General features: G+C 40.3%; 1 protein-coding gene across 2 annotated transcripts in view; it reads right to left on the minus strand.

The window, feature by feature from the left end:
• The window catches only part of hdac4 (histone deacetylase 4), a 244,157-nt gene that overhangs the window by 103,699 nt on the left and 118,189 nt on the right, over nt 1–22,269 (minus strand). Inside the window, exons 1-4 of one of the 2 annotated variants that reach the window (XM_041806612.1) lie at nt 16,799–17,086; nt 1,007–1,204; nt 757–902; nt 526–676 (exon numbers count right to left, since the gene is read on the minus strand). In XM_041806612.1, coding sequence (XP_041662546.1) covers nt 526–676; nt 757–902; nt 1,007–1,204; nt 16,799–16,802 — 499 coding nt within the window. In that variant the 5' untranslated portion in view covers nt 16,803–17,086. Of the gene's footprint in view, nt 1–525; nt 677–756; nt 903–1,006; nt 1,205–16,798; nt 17,087–22,269 lie in introns of those variants that run through there. The other variant, XM_041806611.1, reaches the window with a different exon arrangement.

Below are 22,269 nucleotides of genomic sequence, written 5' to 3' on the forward strand. Positions count from 1 at the left end.
GCTTTTCATCTGCTTTCACCTGCCTTGGTTTACTCTGAGTTGTGTTGTTGCCTCTAATTGGTTGTCACTGGTAATTGGAGAAGCCACACCATAATGACTGATTAGTGAGCCTTAGCTGAAGACTCTCACCTGGCTTCTTCTTCTCTCCCTCATTTTTTACAGTTTAGAGTGCCTGGTTTCCCTCTGTCCTCTAAGAGCAGCCAACTTACTTTTACAGTTCTTCCACTGAAGTCATACTGAGCAGCCAGTCATCCCCCCCTGAAGTGCATGTTGACCACATGTGTAGACCTCTACAGAGGGTGCAGGGCTATGCTGACCTACACCTTCGGCTATAGTTTAGCTTTGAGGCACAAACATGAAGTATGCTTTATAATTCTGGTGTCAACCACCATGGGACTGGGTTTTTCATGATTCAGCCAAATAAACGCATGCATCTCTGTCCATGGGACGGCTGCTCATTCATTTTTGAATGTAGGCGTTTGTCAGAATTGTACAAACTGATTTGATTATAAGCAGTCTACTCACTCTCTTGTCCTCTTTCCTTGTTTTTCAGCTGTTGTAGTTTGAATTCCCGCTGCTGCTTCTCCAGCTCCTGCTCATGACGCTGCTGCTCCATCTTCCTCTGGTGCTCCAGCAGCTCCTGTTGGTGCTTGAGTGCCAGTAGATCCTGTTGGTGCTGGTATAGAGAGAGAGATTGTGAAGCATGGCTGAGTATGAGGAACCATGAGCGGAGAGGATAGGAGAGGAGAAACTCACCTTGATATGTTCCTGCAGCTGGACTTCATGTTGTCTAGACAGCTGTTCATGCTGCCTCTGGAACTCGGCGATCAGTAGCTGCCTCTGGAGCTGCTGCTTGTGTTTTAGAGCCACCAGCTCCTGCTGCAGCTGCTGCTCCGGATGACCTGAAGGACATTTCCATGACTTTATCATTCAGAGCGGCCAGTATTTACTTCGCATTGAGTTAAAGAGATGTGACTTCAAATCATAAGGCATTACGGTGACTTACCGATAACTGGTCCTCGGCCTGGCTCAGAGGATGTTGTACACGGCGTGGAGGTGGGCGGTGTGGGATGAGGTTGGGGAACCAGGCCAAATGGGGGCTGCTGGTGGTGGTGATGGTGGTCCACTACGCGCAGGTCCATGGGAAGGATGGCAGTGGTTGAGGGGGGCACCTGCATGGGCAGTGCTGCCGAGCTCACGTCCACTGAAGAAGGGAGCAGGAGGAGAGAGAGGGGAAAAGGGAGGAAACAAGGACACAGAAAGTTTGTTTTAGGACATTCAGCAATGACGATTTCTATAACCACATATGTTATTGAAGTTTAAATAACAGGCTTTAACCATACTGTCCAAAACAATGAAAACCATATGCTGCCAGCTAAATCCATGACTAATCAAACATGCACATCCCTTACTCACACGTTATGTCCCTGCTTTGTAGAGTGCATTTCCAATCAGAAGTATGCATTATCCTGCTTTATGTTACAATGCTACAAACTGTGCCTCTATGGAGAATAAAACCCAGCTGTCCTTGAGGGTTTGGAAACTACAAATTTGTGGGAAAATGTCAAATTCAGGGTTGAGCTGGAGAGCTTCAATTTTCTCAATAAACAGAAAAATAGGGAATGTGTGGAAACTCCCTCTCAGAATATTGGTTTTCAGTGCGATTACATAATTAGTTCAAGGTCAAAGTTATTCCATATCCTTTAACAGCTGCCAAAATGGCCCACACTCTCTGGTCAGAATAATATTTGCACATGTTACATCTGCTGTCTGGTCAGCCCTGACTTATCTGCTGGTTTCAGGGGCTTAGCCTTGTTTTATAGGTGTACACTGGGTAAAAACATCAGCAAAACACTACAAATAAAAAGATTTAGAAAGCCAGGGTTAACGGGTGACATTTTCTGCACACACTTCTAGATAAACTCACAGGGAGCTTGTACATAGCCTTTAACACATTTTATGTACACAAAATAGGAAAGCACCTGGGCATGCACACTCACACAGAGACACAAATACTGGAAGAATGATGAAACACGGCAGCAGAGAGCAAAAACAATCCCCTGAACATGAGTTTTGCAGCAGGGATTTGCTGACACGCATGCAGACTTACTGTGTGTTTTGATGTGTATTTTTCTGTTGCCTGTGTATGCTTACGAACAGTAACACACATTTTAAAGTGCATTGCTGAAAGTGTCCTGTACCACAGTGAAGTTTGGTCTTAATGACACTCTCTTCAGAGATCTCTATCATCTGGCTCAGCAATCAATAAGAGCCAGCTCTTTGGGCCCCTAAAAGCATTTTGTGACAGTTTTTGTGAAGTAACCTTGCAAAGCAGATGGGTTTGCCAGATTCTATCTCTGTCATCAGGTAAATCCATCTTTAAACAACACTAAAAGCTCTTCATGATTGGAAAGATGTTTTCGCACTACTGCAGACATGCTTCTTCATGAGTTTGTGAGTTGTGGGGGAAAGGGTTAACTGTTGTGTGAGTGGTTGTGTACAATGGCTGCTAATGGAGTGATTAGCTCAGACTTAGCCGCAGTGGCAGGTTTGTCAGAACTGGACGTGTCTGTATTAAAACTAGGGCAGAGAGCAACACTGAAAGCTTTTCATGGCAGGAAGGATGTGTTCGCTTTTCTCACGGCCTGCTTCGGCATGGGTTTGCAATCATTATGGGTGGGGCAGGCTGGGGTATCCAATGGCTGCTGGTAGCGGTTAGCTTGGATGTAGCTGTAGGAAAGCAGCAGTTTAACCAAAGATGGACCAGACTTCTTTTTACAACAAGAGTAAAGAGCCACACTGAAAGCTGGTCTTGGCTTGGAGATGTTTTTGCACGTCTCCCCACCGGCCTTGGCATCAATTTCACCAAGAAGTTCTGCCGATAAAAAACAAGCTGTAGCCTGTTAGCTCAAATGAAGCGCATGTGTATAATGTGATTTTGTCTGGTCACTCTGATTGGCTCGTCATGAATGTGACACACAGAACATTTCTCCAATAGCTTGTATAGAATTTTTTGTGAAGTCCTACCCTTCCCAAACACGTTGCATGCAATGGATATTTAAAACAGTCTATCTGGCGTGACAGGGTATTTGAGAAGTGCTTATTAAATAAAGGCTTTCTTTTTTATTATTAAAATGTCTCTTCATTTGGTACCAGTTTGTCTTTTATCAAATCAGCTAAATTTAGCAATACTTTGACCTATGACTGATGCATGTACTAGTATTTTACTCAAATTGCACTAACGTTTCTATTCATCAAGATCTCAACTAAAGATTTCCAAAAACGTCCCATCATTGCCCATCCTGGGGCTGCATCTGCAGCCTCTTATAGAGACAACAACAACAAAAAAAACTAATGATAAGCGCTTCTGACTGGAGTGATGATGGCATACAGTTTACTGTGGCTCCAGTACAAAGAGGAAGAACTTGTGCAGCTGGAGACTCAGCAGGTCAAAAGAGAGAGGGGAGGATGTTCAGAAGAAAATGGTAAGCAGAAGAGACCCTAGCCTTGTGGTGCAGGTGTGTAAATGTGAGCCCATGTCCACAAACCCCAGAGGCCTTCTCCTGCCACAAGTGGGACTTAGCTAGGTTTCTAGTCATGCACTCCTTGGAAAGCCACAGCATGCTGCTTGGCTAACTCAGGGAGCATATTTTGAATCAAGCCTTCTCAGCCAAGTAAAAGCATAGATCCATTTTGTAATAAAATGGTACTTTAGCTCTCTTGCTTTCCAAACTACCCTTAGTGAATGCCATGGCTCCCTCTGCTCCTCACTTAAATTGAAGCGAGAGCTGATTTGGTGGGATGGGAAGAACATTTGCTGTGCTATAGAGAAAGACTGTTCTCTACTTATCACACATGACAAAAGCTACGGACAAAACGAACACAACATGAAGTACAGTTTTCCTGTTTTCATGATCATGTGAAACTAAAGTCATAATGAAAATAAAAACTAGCACTGATATGAAGTGAGAACTTCATATCATATATCACTGTGTGATATGATCATTCAAATGGATTTTCAAAGACTTCACATACTGGAGAAAAAAACACAATATGCCCAAAATCCACACCTACAGTCTGGGTCAAAACTGTCATAGAAACTGCTTAAAAGCACAAAGTTACACAAAAAAATTACAACACGAAAAAGGGCAACGAGCGTGAAAACTGAAATGTCAAAAAGAGAAAACTCTCCACCTGTACTGCACAGGTACAGAATGCTCTGGAAGAGGACAAAGAAAGCATCACATCCTTTGTGCTGTGGAGCATTCAGCTGCTTAACAAGCTCTAATAATTCAGTATTCTTTCTGCACTTTATCTCTGACTGTCTACTTGACATTCCTCACATGTAATCATGCAATGCTTTAATGCTGTGTGTTATTGATTTATTTCATGTTTATGTGCGGTCCTGTATGGATGTTGATGCCTTTGCCATTTATGTTTTTATCCACTTGGTGGACGAGAAATTCCCCTATAGCTCTATAAAGGCTTTATTCAATTTCAGCAGGCAAGGAAGACTGGATCCTACCAGGACAAAAAATAAACACACATATATGTGTGTGTTAAAATCACTGCATCATTTTCATGGTGCATGATGTATTGTGCTTCATGTGGATAATCCAGCGGCTTGTAGTGCTGTTTTAACATGGACACTAACAAATGCTGGAAATCTAATATCCTGACCTCAGCATGGTTGACATGCAAAAACCAGGGCATTAGTGAAATCAGATTATTTTTATAAAACAAGCCAACAACACAGCAGCTTATCCACAAACTGCAGGATAACACAACTTCACAACACTGACATGGAGGGGGAAAAAAAGCAAACAAAATCTTTGCCAACTTTAAAGCAGTGATGTAACAGCAATATGGCATGTTGGAGAAAACATCTTCAGTCTAAAAACCTGCGCTGAAATGTGAGCTGGTATGCCACATTAGCTTAATTCCAGCTGTTTCAAGACGAACCAGATCTAATCAGATTCATGAAGCTAAATAAATTCTCACTTTGTGCTTGTGATCTAACCCTCCTGTGTATCGTTTAGTCTATCTCATTGATTTTTGCGCTCCATAGAGACCCCCCATGCCAAGCCCGCTGCCAGTCACCAATACTCTAAAACCAGTGGAGAGCATCTCTGACCTATCAGGGATGTCCTGGCCTCCCCAGTGACCAATGAAGCTTGCAATAGAGTTGGAGTTGCTTGCTGAGATAGCCAATGAGTACTTTGGTACCAGGCAGGTTTTCAGTGCAGGAGGAAACTTAACACCACCCAACGGGACAGCAGGGAGAGGAGAAAGGGTGTGGTCGGCCCAGACATGCTGCTGCTTACTGATGCATTTGTGTGTTAAGTGTATCACTGTACTATAGAGGAGCGATCTCAGCTGGACTGTAGAAATAACTTTGATTTATGGTTTCGTTTAAAGCAGATTAAAGTATAAGTTTTATGCTGATCATCTTAGAGCATCATTTTCTTCCTTTCACATCAGTTTAATGAGTTTTCTGTCTCCTGCTCAGCAGCTATGCACTGATGAGGTTTCTGTGTGTCCATGTGCGTGTTTAAACGATTCCTGGACCTCTGACCCACAAACTTGTTTGTCACTTCCACATAAACAGGCATATAGAGAACGGCCACATTAGAGGATGTCACTGTTTGCCATTCTCACTCGGAACCGTGTGCCAATCATCCCGGTTATCCAAACAAAGCCACTGAACCATGGTAAACTCACCCAACACCAGTCTCTCACATTTGCTGTACATTTACACACACATGCCTGTCAACTGTTTACTCACATATTTAATGAGCAGTAAACACCAAGGTCACACAAACAAAACCTTTTGTTTCGGAGGGACCCCGGCACCAGCTATTCTAGCGCCGCGACCGCAATTAGCATGAAGCATCCCTTCAATTAACGCCTTCTCCACTATACACTTTCCCATGCAGACGGGCTCGCAGACCTGCCATCTCTGTTCTTCATAGGGTGCCGACCGGCCCCTGCGTCAGCCTATAGCACCTGCTCTCACAGTATTTATGTAAGCATGCCACAGGGCGCACAAAGGCTGTTTGTTTGCACAGACAAATGGGAATCCCACCCACAAATACATAAATAAAGAAAGAAAACAATGTTTGTTTATACTAAGGGTGTCAGGATATCAGAATTATTCATTTTGACATGATTGTAATAAAACAAAAGGTAGTTTTAACATTACCTAGAGTAAAAGTACAGTTACTCCAGTTAAAATTTACTGAAGTAAAAGTACTGGTCTATATATCTACTCAAGTTAAAGTAAAAAGTACTTAATTTAAAGTTTACTTTTAGGACTGAGTAGCTACTGTGAAGTTGTACAGTAAAATACAGATCTTTCCTTATTGGCAAGAACAAGAGAATAAATCTCCAACCAGGCTGAAAAAGTTGTCAAAGTCACACCTCTAATAACGAAAAATACACATCAAAATTGCCAGTGTTAATTAAACTCACAGAGGTGAATTCAACACTTGAAAAGTGTCTTAACTGGTCCTACTACATGTAGTTAAACTACTGGACTCGGCCCGGGTTTGAATCCAGCCTGTGGCACTTCACTTTCCTGCATGTCTCTCCCCAGCTCTCTCATCCCTGTTTCCCATTCTGTCCACTGTCCTTCGCTGTCAATAAAGGCATAAAATGCCCCAGAATAAATCTTTAAATGTGTTAAATAAATACATATATATGGGCAGCAAAAGTCACAGGCTGGAACTCTTACTCAGTGGATAACTTCACTCATGGTGCAATTATGTCTCACATCAACAACGGTGACAATTCAACTAGAAACATCATCAAAAACACCCCAACAGGGATCATTGTACAACAGGTAGCATCCAAACACAACTAAACACTCACAAAACATCTAAACGCTCTGCCCAACGGCATGATGGGAACTCTTCCCACACATCCCCCACATTTGAAAACACAGCTTAGATAAATTCCCTCTTTAGAGCTGAATGAACACTGGTGGATCAACACTGGAGTTAAAATTACACTTCAATTCAAATCAATTCTGTAATGTTTAACCCTGACATTTCAACACGTTTAGCTGTCTACAACAGTTGTTTTGGGCTGTGATGAGGGATCATTCTCTTGTTACGTGCTACTGAACACACATGGTAAATACAAGACAACTGTATTCAAATACGAGTGTAGTTACTCTGGTTAAAAACTACTTAAGTAGAAGTAAAAGTACTGATTTCAAAATGTGCTCAATTACAGTTGAGTAAATGTAATTAGGTACTTCCATCCCCTGTTAAAACTAAAAAAAGAAAATAAAAAAAAAAACTGTTTTGATATAAGGCCACAAAAATAATTCTTAGGAACCAAACATTGGGGGGCGTTAATTATTTTTAAACACCAAAAAAGCAGACAAACTGGTACACACTCCCTAAACTGCCACATTTAGTTGTTGTTGTTCACAGTTTTTGGTTAAAACATGACTGAAAATCTAAAGTTTTCTGTATAGCTTTAGTACAGTTTGACACTATTAAATTCAAACAGACTGAGTCATTTTAAAGCACACGGTATCACAAAGAGCCTGAGGGTGTTTGGACATAAGACAAAGAGGATTGTTACATGCCAGGCCTGAGTGTCATTGCCCCCCCTCCCCTGTTGGTCTGCTTTCACATGAGAAACAGGGTTTGGTGTCCAAGCACACTTGTGTACATATATCCAGTGCTATACTAAAGGTGGTGGTAGCACATTAGTTTGCAAATCCTTCAAAAAGAAGAGAGAGAAGACACAACCATGGTGACCACATTTGTTTGTGCTCTATGTGGACACTGGGATACCATCTTTCAGGCTACCAACAATGATCCATGTCCTACTTCCAGATCTATGTGCAGCTTTGGGATGAAACAGAAACCATGCTATGCAGAAAAATGTCTTTTGAGGAGAAAGGAGATTGTCTGTATAACTCTACTAGCTGAAAAGTAAGTAAATGAACTGTGCATAAAACCACTGTTTCAAGCAAGCTCGGGCACGGTGCCCAAGTAAGGTATGCTTATGTTCACACTGATCTATGGAACCAAACTTAGGGGTCAAGTGGACTCTGATTCAGGCCCAGGTGTCTGATGTAAAATTATTTGAAGTATCGAAAAAGGCTGACAACCTCTGTTGCTATGCAATCATGTTATTGTGTCCTTGAATGACAAAACAAATCACACATGAAATAAACCATTATGATCAAAAAAACTTAACAAACAAAAAAAAAAAGGAAAAAGAAAAAAAAAATCCAAAAACTGAAAATTAAAACATGTCCCTTTCTTTCCCTTGCATGTTTGGAGAACAAATAAACAATATTTTAAGAAAAGCATCATAGTCAGCCAACAAAAATATACATCAATAAGAGGAACAAAAGGGGGATAAAGCATCACAAATAATTCACAAACTTAAGTCAAGTGGTGTTGCTTTTTTTCTATGAGAGAGAAAACTAGAGCCAAAATTATCTCCATCTCACTAAAAAAAATTCCTCTAAAACTTTACCTGGGGGGGCTTTTCTTGCCACTGCATGAAGCATACTATTTTAAAACACTGTTCAGATTTCTACCAAGGAAAACAGTAGTCATTTTCTGTAACGTAGCAACAAGAAACACTTGTGAGAACCGCTCAGAAAATGGGGTTGTGGGTGCTGACACATGCCCTGAAGATCGGTCCCTCTTCTTGATGCATCACTCTAAAGTTGTCATATGTAATTTGGTTTTGTTTGTATAGGGGATAAGTATTCATTAACATTCTCATTATTCTAGTAGCATTTTATACTAGTGCCGTTTTCAGGCTACAGTTAGTGTTAACTCTCCTGTGAGCAGGAACTTGTACTCTGACATAAACATGCATAAGGCAGAAATACTAGGTCACTGCTTAACCACATGCACTAAAAGCATAAGGAGAAAGCAGCAGAAACAGTCAACAGGCAGTCTCACATCATTAGCCAGCACATGTCACTGTGGTGATACTAAAGCAGAGAAGATCAGTAAAGTTAAGTCAATCAATTAAGTTATGTGTAAGAAAAGGGCTTCAGTACACTGAATATATATGTCGAGCTGGAGTAGAAGCACCATTACAGCCAATAACAGAGTGGAAAAGATGTATGTAGCAGAATTAAGGGCTGATTTCAACATGTCAACAAAGTGGCTGTTACTGCAAACTATGGGGCAGTCAGTGTTCAGTGAACAGGATAGGTCTGGGAGGTCCATGTCTGATATTTGTCCTTCAACAGTAAAAATACATTTAATTTAGGAGTAATTAATTGCTCATTCAAAAGGTAATGAGAGTACTCGACAACTGGAAGTGCCCATCCCCTGTTTCATTGTGCAGTAGATAAAGCACATGCTGTGTCTGCTTTATTTTATCTTCCGGGTGTAATAATGTGAGCTGTGAGAGCATACAGGCGAAACAACTGTGTCATAACAAGTTTCTCCTTGGACAGCGATAAACTAAAGTCAAATTGGGAGTTTCTGTGAGCACCGCCGGCCGCTCACAGACCGGTGATCAATGACCAAACTGCAAGGCTGAAGCAGGGTGACTAATTACAGCCACTTATCCTGAAGCTGAGGGGCTACGAGTGCAGGTGATACAGAGGGAGAGAGATGTGGGGTAATCACTCCCCAGACGGGCTACTCACACGCTAACCACACAGGCGGGCAGTCAAACATTTATGTGACTGATGTATGCATCTGCAGGTTCAGAAGTTGGATAAACTCAAAGGTCTTCATGATTCTTGAGCTTTCAAAAGTTTTGTTTTTGAATTGAAATCAAAGTTAAAGCTTGAACCAATTTACCTTTAGTTTGGCCCAATTATTAGGAAACAATTTAACTAAGAAAGAGACACTGGCCTTTTTCTTAGACTCAAGTTGTCTGGGACTTTAAAGAATTTGTGCATGAATCAAGTTGTGGAAAACTGATTTTTCAACATAGCATTAAATCAAAACCAGCTGCTGAGATTTTATTATATAATGTGTGCAATTCTAAATCTGTGAGTGATTCTGCTCAGGACTTTTACTGTCGTTTTCTATTTTTCAATGAGTAAGTTCTGCTTTGGGTGGGTTAAATTGCTGTTTAATGCTTATATAACAAATAGGAAATATGTCATGTCTCACTGACAGTTCCTAGTCAAGTTTGACGTGGTTCCACAGAAAAATGGTACTGTTGTATTTGCATCATAACGACAACAGTCACAGCTCTCTGCATAGCACATTTACAGTAAACAAAGCCATGAGAACAACAGCAGGTAAACAGGCTGACAAGCAGCACCCAGCAGGGTGAAGACACCTGAGAAGTAATGAGCCCGGCTTACAAGAACGGCACTCTGTGAGAGTGGCATGAGATAATGATGCTGAGCCAACATGAGGAGAGGATGGATGCACAGGCTGACAGGAAATAATAATGCAATGATTACTGCTGTATGGATGGCACACTTGAAATAAGACTCGGTTACATGCATGTGGAAAAAAACATGAATTTTCTTAAATAATGGTCATATTTAACTTCAGCCTCTCTGCCAGTCTCCATCTGCATAATGAATGCATGGGGGATGAAAAGGAGCAGCTGAAGCAGCGTGTGAAATACAGCAAGTAGGGATGCACAACTTTGGATTTTTGGTGATGTTTCCAGACTTTTTTTTGCGGATACCAAACCAAAATATACAAGCTTATAACTCCACAGACATAATGCTCAACATATAAGCTCAAGCAAGGAATGTGCAATGTTTTTGAATGTTTTTCAGGTAGTGGTTTTAATGGGGTACTACTGCCAGACAGGGGGACATCTGAAAGCAGTTTGATCACAAATAATAAGAATAAATTCTGTTCAATAACAAATTATGTTTTAAAAGACTTCTAACTACCTTCCTATTTGTATAGATCTCCATAGCACCTAAATGCACATCTTAAACATTCAATTTCAGAGAGATTCTGTCATGGATTTACTGTCAGTGCATTTATTTAACATGGAGATCACAGATCACATGCAGCTGAACTGTGGTGAATGACCACTAAGTGATTGTTTGTTAAAATCTGGGCTGACGTCAATACCACTGTTTGAAAATCAGTGTAACTGGCTGTGGATTTCAGCTAGCAGTGGTTATAACTCAGTATTTCCCACACATTGACGGTACTTGGGCGGGCATCCTGTTAAATTTACTTCCATTCAAGTATCTTTGCCAATCCCTTTTTTCCCTCTTTTTTAAACATCCATGTATAATCGCCATGCACAAGAGATGTGTCCACAGACAGTGAGTGCTGATTTACAAAATGTCTTTCTCACATTTTAGTTTTAACATTTTCCAGCAGCTGTTTGTGCTGATAACATTCTGTATACCTGCAATCAAGGATGATGGTTCTATTAAGCTGCTAAGTCCTCATATGCAGCTCACCTGCTATAAGTACAGAATGATGAGAGACTCATTCGAAAAAGGCAAGTGATGACATTTGAGCATCTCTATACAGCATGCTGCTGATGTATCCTACCAAAAGAGCCAACAGGATCTGGCAGCTGGCTTCTATGGTGGGGTGTTTTGGGTGCAGACCTCTTTAATGGGGCGACCTCGCCATGGGGCAGGAAGTGATGTACATTACCAAAGCCAGAACCAGAATGACGTACCGAATGATGTACATCTCCGTCTTGCTGTCAGAAGTTACAGTAAGTGGCTATATTTCACAACCGCAGAATATTATGACTAAAGACAGAAAATTTACTAAGTGGATTTATTTCAATGAACACAACACAAACTAAGAAAACCCCAAAGAGGGTTAGGGTCAGGCACCGGAACCCTAAAGGTTAGGGTAAGCGTAGGGAGCAGGGGGACAAAATTAAAAAAGCATACCACAAATTAAGGAAAACCCAAAGAGGGGTAGGGTTCGGCACCCAAACCCTAATGGTTAGGGTAAAGGGGAATGGGATGACATTAAAAATAACACACCACAAAAAAAGAAAACCCCAAAGAGGGTTTAGCTTAGGCAACAGAACCCCTAAAGTTAAGGTAGGGAGGAAGGGGAAAATTTAGAAAATAACACACCACACACTAAGGAAAAACTCAGCAAGGGTTACTTTGTCATTCTGGTTCTGGCTTGGGTAATGTGAATCACTTCCTGGTCGAGATCACCCCATTGTAGAGGTCTGCAACAGATGCCTCTTTAAAATGTGGAAAACACTCAAAATATATTGAGAAAATAAGGAGGCTAGTTGGGATGACCCTCTCTGCCATCCTTACCCCCTAACTGCCATTCTGTGGGAAACAGAGTGTTTATGCCTTTTTTTTAGGATGAACTGTGTAGTTGGATGTTAGTAGTCTATTCCGTCTTACAAAGTGATTTTTCCAAGAAAATGCAAGACTACCACGTTGCCAGCATGTTCTTTCATGTTTAACCATGAAAAGAAATCTGTTTGTTCAACAGGTAAATTCTTCTGCTCAGTTCAAACCTCAGAGTGAATGATTATTCTCTGAATCAGCGATGAGGCACACTAGGAAACTGATGCAACACAGCAGACAGACATCAGGTAAGACATCTGTGCATGCTATATATGCTGATGTCTGTCAACAGTGTAACTGATACCAAGTTTAACCCATACGTTCAAGCATCCTGACTGTTTGCTTACAGAAATCCCATGCAGATTTGTGTATGGTGCAGCGCAATCTGTCTGAACTCACTAAAAACTGACACAAACACAGCTGGTGAAATGTCAGCCTGTGTCTCCCATCCTGTCTCTCATCTATTCATCCATCACTCTCCAACTCTGCCCCTCCCCTCCCCTGTCTCCCCCCTGATCAGCCTAAGATCACACAGAGGCAGTTATTTATAAACCAGGATTCCCAGGGGAGCTCCTGGCCCCTCTGGGCATCTATGCACTCAGTCAAGACCTCCATGCATGTTTAAATCCCAACTAAAGAGGAAATGAGTGAGCATGCTCATTTAACATTCAAAAAAAAAATGCAATAAATGTCAGCTCAAAGATAAAAACAAAGCTCTGCTGTGGCAGTAATGTCATGCATGGAGATTAAGAATGAACGGCTCGTAACACACAGACATCCCAGGTGCTGGGAGAGAAGGGAGGCAAACGCCATGGCGACCGGTGGGATAGTGGCCAGCGGTTCGTTGGGCAGGAGAGGAGAGGAGGGGCTACAGAGGGAGGATGGACGAATCATGTTAGCCGACTAATTCAACACATGGCCCGCATGTGCACTCAGCTTGAGGCTTTACTGTCAGGTCTGGGATGGGTGTGTGCGCTGCTGATGTATGCCACTGCTCGTCCCTGGAGCGTGGCAGCTGCTTGTTGTGTGTGTCATCGCCTCTTTGTTTTCTTTGGCTTTTTTCTGTTCTTGCTCTGGGGGCAGACTGTTTATGTTCACAAACCAAATCCCCCAAGTTAAAGCAATCAAAATCAATTATCAACTCGGCTGAATCATTCAGGTATGTCTTTTAAGGAGTTAAAATGTTGATAAAATGATCATATCTGGATTTGTCATATCATCTTTTTCTGCAGACTTCATCATAATTCTTCTTAATTCTTTGCTTTCACAGCATTCCTACATGCTTTTAGACTTTTAAAGACCTGAAATGAGAAAACTTTATGGCACTTTTTGCACAATAAAGGCTCAAAAATGAAAGGCATATGAGATTTCTTGGAATACTGGACCAGGGCTGAATTTAGGGAGTTAATGTGCTGTTTATGAAATGTCAAATGGTATAGAGCAGTGACATTTTTTTGGTCATAAATGCCCAAATTTGATCATTTCTGGCACATTTAGTTCAGAATTCTGCTTATTTGTCAGGTCAAACCTTTCAAAATAAGGGTGGGTTGCATGGATTTTTAAGTGGGATTTTTAATCTGGTAGCCCAGATATTAGAAAACCGGACTAGTGTTTTACAACAGTAGAGAGTGCATCTAAATACAGTGAGCCACATTAAATCAGAGAGGGGTCTGGGGGTCCTCCACCAGGAAATTTATAACACTAGACTCCCTGACTTCTGGAGAATATCTCTGCAACAATCTGCAGAGGAAGATGTTTAAAATCATCTAAGGTTGGCCAGAAAACAAACATGTCTTTGTCAAAGTTGAACATTTAACGGGTGAAAATCAGACTTTTTAAAAACTGTTTTAAAGCCTTAAATATGCACTTGAAGACATCTGAATGATGTGTAGGAACCCTGTTTCAGTGTTTAATGTGGTGCAGATATACAGCACAGACAGAAGATGAGCCATTACAGAGAGACGTGGAGCCACATGGCAACACCGCATGCCCTCTGGCCACCATCCAAAACACAAACAAAAACCTTGTCATTACATTATGCAATAATAGATGATGAAATCCAGCCAAGAAAACACAAAAAAATACAACCAGAGCTCCAACCTCATTTCTTTTAATCTAGATCGATGCCTGCAACTGAATACAGACATATTTTTAGAACTGATGCATCTGCCTAGCAGCATGTTTAAAGGTTGAAGGATTGTTTGAGTCTATAAAATATCTGAAACTTATAAAAATAACATACGCATGATACCAGATTTTTCCAGCATCTGATTTTAACGGATATCAATATTGATATTAAAATGTAGAGCTGGGGCAACACCTTGACATAATCAACGTCATCGATGACATAAATGTTGATTCACATTAGAGGATTTATTTCAAGGAGGCTGAATCTTTACACGCCACAGAATTCTGCTGAGTGTCCACACATTCAGTGTTTAGTGTACTTGTCATGTATACCTGTTTAAAAGAAAGGAATAAAAATATAAATAAAATGACAAGGTTTTGATATTTCTTTGCACAATTTGTAGGCACATTGATTATGTGACAAACAGCTTTTTACCCCAAAATAATAAATCGATTAATAAATAACAGAAAAATCAAAAGGGACAGCCCTATTTAAATGTAGTTCAAACTAGGGCTGGGAAACTAATTGAAATTTAGATTATAACGCAATAGCTATATCCTATATCCAATATTTCATTGAACTGAAATGGGTTTTAAAATATCAGTTTAACACTTCATCAGAGGCAGAGAGTGTGTTTACATGATGCTCTGCACATCATGCAAACATTCAAGTGACATTTTTTTCTAAAATAATTTGCAAAAAAAAAATCCTTCTCTTGTTGTTTAACCTCATTTTAAACCACCAACCAACCAAATATTGTCTTCACTGTAATATGGTATGATTTATTGGTTGTTTGTTGAAAAAAAACACAAGATAAAGAAAGTCATCGCATATTAAAATTGCAATCACAATGTAGGGGGGAAGATTGGCAATGAGATTATTTTCCCAAATCACTGAGCTCTACTTCAGACCTGAAACTTCACTCCTTAAAACACACATTTTAAAGACTGAGTATGAATGAATTTGCAAATGCATTACAAAGAATAATGATGAATAAGGAAAAAGACTTCAGACTTAAACTTAGACTTAAAACTTATTTGTTCATTTGGCCAAAATGTAAAAAGCTGATAAAGGCAGATTTTTCTAGACAAATTTTGGTTTTAAATATTATTTGGTGGTTATTTGGTGTGATTTATGCTGAAAATAAAGACATGTTTAAAAAAAATCCTTAAAATCTAAGTCTAGTACACAAGTATGCATGATTGTCTTACTCTTTAGATTTAATACCTTTTAGTTTTAGTCACATTTTAGTCATTTCACCCTTTATAGTTTTATTCAGTGAGAACACAGAAACATTTTAGTCTAGTTGTAGTTTATAAAAAGTCTTCACATTTTAGTTTTTACTTTTAGTCCAAGCATTTATTCTCCGGTACAAAGTTATGGTGGTGTGTTCTCTGCACCCTGCCAAAGCTGGAGTCCCTGCTTTCTACAGCTGAGAGGCAGAGGAGATGCAGATGCATTGTTTTTTGACAGATTTACCAACAGTGGAGAAATATCATGGATTATAAATGTCTGATGAAAACTGAATTGCATTCTAGTCTAGTTTTAGTCATCTTGATGAAAACTAAACTTACTTTTAGTCAGTTTTAGTCATCACAGATCTATTTTTGGCCAGTCTTAGTCTAGTCTTTCTCATGGAAAAAAGGCTGTCGATGAACATTTGCAGTCATAGTTTTAGTTGATGAATTTACACTGGTACAGTGGGGGTCCCCACCTCAATTTTAGGGCTCAAAAAGTAAAAAAAACAAAAAAAAAACCTGCGTTATGAAACAGCAATCTGCAAATGTTTATTACTCACTGAAAACATTCATAAAGTTTCCACCAATTATGAAGATTTCATTCAACTAACTGATAACTAGTCGTAGCAGACACTACAGCTTCACAATAATAAGTCATTCGTTTCTTCAACTGCTGAGTAATTAACTAAACATTTCCTCTGAAATCAACTCTTTTCATGAAATCTTTCTCCCGGTTTAAAAATGGAAACTTTCATACACAGAAGCATAAACACAAACATCACACATGGACACAAAAGGCTGTGGGGAGGAACAGACTCAGTCAACTGCCATCTGCTCCATTCAGTTAAAGGCTGCTGAGCGCTGCTGAGCAAGAGTCTCCATACATCAGTACCATTCAATAAACACTGCCACTACTCAGAGCTGCACACCCACACAGCGCTCAAACACACTCTCATTCCTCAAGTGAGCACACACGCTCAGAGAGAGTAAGGTAGCCACTGGCTGCAGGAGTTTATAGAAACAAATGCATGCCTTTAAATCACATACAAACATGCAAACTTCACTTAAGACAACACACTTAACCAGGAGCAGCACTATGTTCAGTCAAAGGCAGAGTTATGAGAGAGTAGATAAGGCTGAATGAGAAACAGCGAGCAGAGCTCTTACCCATCAGTTGTGCCGAGTTGTCCGCCTGTAGTGTGTTTGTTTTGTGCGTGTCTGCCTCTGTGTGAGTAATGTACAGTATCTAAGAGAGAGAGAAAGTGTGCGTCTGGAGCCAAAAGTGAGGCTCAAAGGGAAAAGAGCTGTAAAGTCCACTGCAGCAGGAAAGCTCACAGCAGAGCGACCTGGTTGTGTCCGTGCTGAGAGCAGATCTGCGTCCCTCCCTGTCTTTCACACTCTCTGTCTCTCACTCCACGTACGGCTTCTCTCTGTTTCTCTCACTGACGTGCTTCGCTCTGCCCTCCGGCTGCCACTCTCTCCCTCCCTCTGCTCCTCTGGTCCCCTCCCACTCTCTCTCTCTCTCTCTCTTTTGCTCTCTCTCCGTCTCTCAGTGACATCAGAGGGCAGTCTCAGGCATGTTGAGCATTTTATGGGAGTCTCTCTCTGCCTGCAAACACGCCGACCGGCAGGGAGGCGGAGGGCGTCAGATTGTGACCAGCTGACTTCATTCTCATTTGACTAGACAAACGCTGAGCTTTTATGAGACACCTCTGCATTTTTTAATGCTTTACTTGTTGCGCTCACGCATTTGAGGATCCGCTCCACGTAAAGCCCTCCTACACACCAAAAGCTGCCTAACAGAGCAAACAGTTGTTATGAAACAGTCTTGATGGTTATGGTAGCTGCTTTATCTTGCACTACTTTACAACCAGCAGAGTTTCATCTGTCTGTAAAATGCACGCACAAGATGCCGCTCAATATGCAGTTGAAGTGATTTATTTCTGTTCAATGCTGTTTTGCATCTTCTCAATATTTTCTAAAGATGTATTATTAAAGCTATAACTTTCTAAATTTTGGTCCTCAGAAAGAGGACAGGAAGATTGTGATTTGGCCATGAAAAAGAAAGTGTAGAGTAACATTAAACAGTTCACTTTGTATGAAAACAAAGATAGAGCAGAAAGTCTTTACAACAGAGAAGTGGCAGAACTAGAGCAGGGATGCAGTTTTGCACACACTTAAGGATCCGTTTTAAAGTGAAGGATTTTAATTGAATAACTGAGAGCAGCAATCAGGACATTTCAAGGACTCGTCTAACGAGTAGGATCAGTCCAATGACAAATGCTCCACTGAAGGTGAAGTGACATGCTTTTCTGTCCCATCAATGTGAGGTTTGGACAAACCATACCATACTATAGAAGGAAATGGGATGGGGGAAAATAGTGTTTCATACAGCATACCATGTATGCCATACAAAACAATATGATATGGTTTAATGCAGTGGTTCTCAACTGGTGGGTCGGGACCCAAAAGTGGGTCACAGGACTGTTTTCAGTGGGTCGCGAACTGGTTTCAGGAAAAAAGAAAAAAAATCTCTGCTATTGAGGCCCTAGGCAGACATCTATCCATATACTTTATTCTTGCAGGGAAATAAGTCAATTTTGATAGTTTTCATGAGATTTTCATGCACTTATCCTGTTATCTAGGATGGAAATATATAAGAAAGTGAGTTTTCATTTGATAAATTGTAAATGTCTTGTCACCTTTCAAAAAAAAAAAAAATGTTAAAATGGTTAAACATAGTGAAATGAAGTGTTTGCATGCATGGTCCCTACTTCACATCACAGGAGGTGTTGGGTTCTATGGCAGGACCAGTTGAGAACCACTGGTTTAATATGTACTAAAACTGAGGTTCAATGGAATATGATAGTACGGTATTTCATAGAGCACTCTACAATACTATAAGAAACCATATATCAGGGGTGTAAAGGTTCACGTATCTGTACTGTACTGATTTGATATGGGCCTCCCGGTACGGTACAGACGTGTGCCCAATAATACATGTGGAGGGAAGCTCTTACACAGATGGGAAAACTAGAGCACCACCCACACCGTCCTGGCAACCACACAAACAACCACAAGCGATAGCAACAGCATGAATATTCCCAGATAAAAATCTCCTGTTGGGTACTGTTACAATCCTACCATTTATATGAATAGAAATATATATATATATATATATATATATATATATATATATATATATATATATGCAGTGCTTAACAAATTTATTAGACCACCCTAACCCTGACCAAAGCAAGGTTTATGCCACAGCTGCCCCAAATCAACAGCATTGGCAACCACCAAAATCCCCTTCCATGTTTCTGCAATGGCTAATACACCAACACGTAGAAACTCTTCAACCGAAACGATATCCCCAAGACAAAATACAATTATCATTGTTATCCATGAACTTTCAAATTTACTGATCCACAAAAAAAACTGAAAAAATATCAAAGCACATTATTATTTCTTGATTAATATGTCAAACTATAGCTATCTACTTGCATTCCTGAACAGAAAAACCAGTTCCAGTGGTTGAATGTTATGCTTGATTCATTTCTGACTTTTCAGAGAAGCCCAGTGAGCCGGCTCAAATTTGGGTGAATTCAGTTTGAAATCCCTCATTCCTGTTCAAAATGGTAAAATGTCAAGAGCTCACTGAAAATGAAAGAGTCCGCATTAAAGCACATTTGTTTCACACATCCATCTGGTAAACCACTCATCGATAGGGTTTGGGAAAGGGCAGACCATTGAAAAAAAAAACTCGTCGGGTGATTGGATGAACGTTCTGTCTGTCACACCTTTATGGGCCAATCAGAGCAACAAAACACGTGACGTAGCAGCTACCGCGGAGTAAACTCCACAGAGAACTACATAATGTGAACCATGGGAATGAAACCTGCAGACATGTTTTTGTCATTTTTTATAAGAAAATAATTCACTTCTGTTTTTGTTCTTCTTTTAATGAAGAAATGTCATCAAGTTCTGATAAAACTGGCACTTCAGCAGCATCCACGCTAATCTCTTTCGCCATAACTGCACCGGCCTCTTGTTGCTGCTTGCTTATGTCACGACTCTGCTGGGCCTGAAAGTACTGCCCCTCGTCGCTGATTGGTCCTGTCACTTTCTAACCAGACCCAAACTGTTTAGATGGGAGCTTTGCAAGATGGATTCACCAGTGAGAAACAGAAACGTCTGCTTTGCAAGGTTAGCAATGTGATACAATACAACATGAAACAATACAATATGATATGTTACGATACGATGCAACAAAATGTGATGTGATAAAATTTGATACAATATGATAGTTTACTGAAGGATGCGTTATATCATGTACAATACCAAAAGATAACACTCAATGGACACGATATATGATTCAATGCATACAATAAGATACTATATACTATGATGCCAAAAAGTATGATACAATTCAATTCAATAAGATACAACATACTACAGTATGATGTTATGAAACAATGCAATGCAATGCTATATATGATACAAAACGATGCAATGTGATAACATGCAATACCATACAATCTACAATACAATTAGATACTATATACTAGGAGTGATATGATACAAAGCATTTTGATATGATGTGATTCACTGCAGTCTGATACAATGATATGATAGGTTTGGATAAAATACAACACAATGCCAAGTAATGCCATGCAATTTCATGTGATGCCTTGAGATGTGATGCAATGCTCCTTTTGATGCAAATATTCTCATTTTTGCCCTATGTGAGCCTTTTCCTCTTCCAAAGTCTTCTTGATTCTTGACAATAAAACTTAAATAATTTACTCTACAGATACACCATCTGGCCTGTTTGAAATATGTAATTTACATGCTGAAGAGTAACAACACTGTACCCCTTAATATTATAGAATATATTCAAGTATTCGAGATGAAGATTGTTTCCTCTTGTCAAATCTCAATGGTAGGTTTAACAGAGCATTCAAAGCAAGCATTGGGTTTTACAAACCAATTGCAAAGGTGCGTCTTTCTAAAAAGAATATAAATGACGACAAAAGAGTAGAAGCACTGCTGGGTCATCGTAGTGTCAGATGAAGGTGCTCTTTGGAAACTTAGGGTTTGCTTTGCTCAGTTCAAATAGTAAAGGGGTGGTGGTATGAGTTAAAAAAAAAAAAAAAAAGATGTTTAATTCAAAAATGTATGGTCAAAAAATCACCACTGCAACTGTCCAAGAAGCAATGCAAGGCACTCTGTAGGTTTTGTATTAAAACACAAAAACTTTATTTTACAGGGCAAACTAGCCAATGCATTGTGACCTACTCAGGTGGTGAAAACCTGGTGAAATACCAGGGAAAATACGGAATAATGTGGCCTCACAAACAAAAAAATGAGGTTTCTTTGACGGTCCTTTGCAGAATTTGTGCAGCTGTGAGCAGAGATGCTTATATGAGCTGTGTGAGTTTCCCTGGTTGCTCAAGAGCCTAAAACTGAGAGCCTTAAATCCCTCAACAAGGTGAAGTGCACATATGAAAACTCACTAACATGACTTTAAAACAGAACATGTTTTAACGTCTGCTTCACAGGCAGCCATCATGGAAAACTCTAATAGGCATTCATCTTAGACACACTTATGGAGTTTGGTACAGCCAGTCTCACAGCAAAAGGAAAATGCTGCAGGTGTGTCAACATCAGATGACACACTAACGTTGATAATACACCCTCAAATTACGCTCATTCACGTGCACTGCCCTTTTTTTTTTTGAGCTTCTTCTGACTAATCACACCCATGGTACAGTTACAGCTAGCTGTACTACACTTGGAATGATGTCACTGAACTGGAAAAGAGTGATTAACGTGTGATTGGACCCACCCTTCCAGGTAAAACCAAAAGTGAAGAAGATGTCAGAAAAGTCAGAACACACCTATGCAGACGTACAAAGAAGTGTAATTAGGTAAGACACGTGAGAACATCTGTGTGGGCATGAGGAGGCAGAAAGGGGAGAAAAATATTAATACTTTTTAAAAACTGTTCTGTTCTTGTTGGAGTATATTGCATAAGAGGAGGCACGGCATAATCGGCCTGATCCCACAGCTGTCACTCCGTTCTCTGTGGTGCATTCACTTACCTCAGTTTTATTGCAGATTCCCAATAAAACCTCCTTTAATAGTCTATGAAATCTGTTTACTCCAACAAACAAACAGTAATCCTATTATCTAAGTTCATGTGCGTGCACTGATTTTTCACACACATCTCTTTATCTCTTTCCTGTGTGTTTGTGAGCCTGTATGCGGTGGTCTCTATCTGTGTCTGTTTACAGGAGCTATTTTTGAAGTTCACCGTACAATCCAGGAAGCCAAGTTTTGTTTGATCAGACAACACACCCACACACCTGGCTGTGATAAAGACCTGCGTTATCAGCCGCTTGTACGGTGTTGACGTCAAAGGCTTAGTGGAGCTTCATGCAGCCATGACACTGATAACAGCCAGCGCTACTGAGCCAAAACCACAATTACATCCACATACGCACACAAACACCTACTTTCCTTTTTAGAACACCGAGAATCACCATCAGAGGGCAATGACCAGACTGTGACCCCGATCAGAAGAGAACCGCCTGAACTTTGAGGGAAAAATCGATGGAAGGACATCAGGATAG

Source organism: Cheilinus undulatus, linkage group 15, assembly GCF_018320785.1.
Source record: "Cheilinus undulatus linkage group 15, ASM1832078v1, whole genome shotgun sequence".
NCBI classification, from domain to species: domain Eukaryota; kingdom Metazoa; phylum Chordata; class Actinopteri; order Labriformes; family Labridae; genus Cheilinus; species Cheilinus undulatus.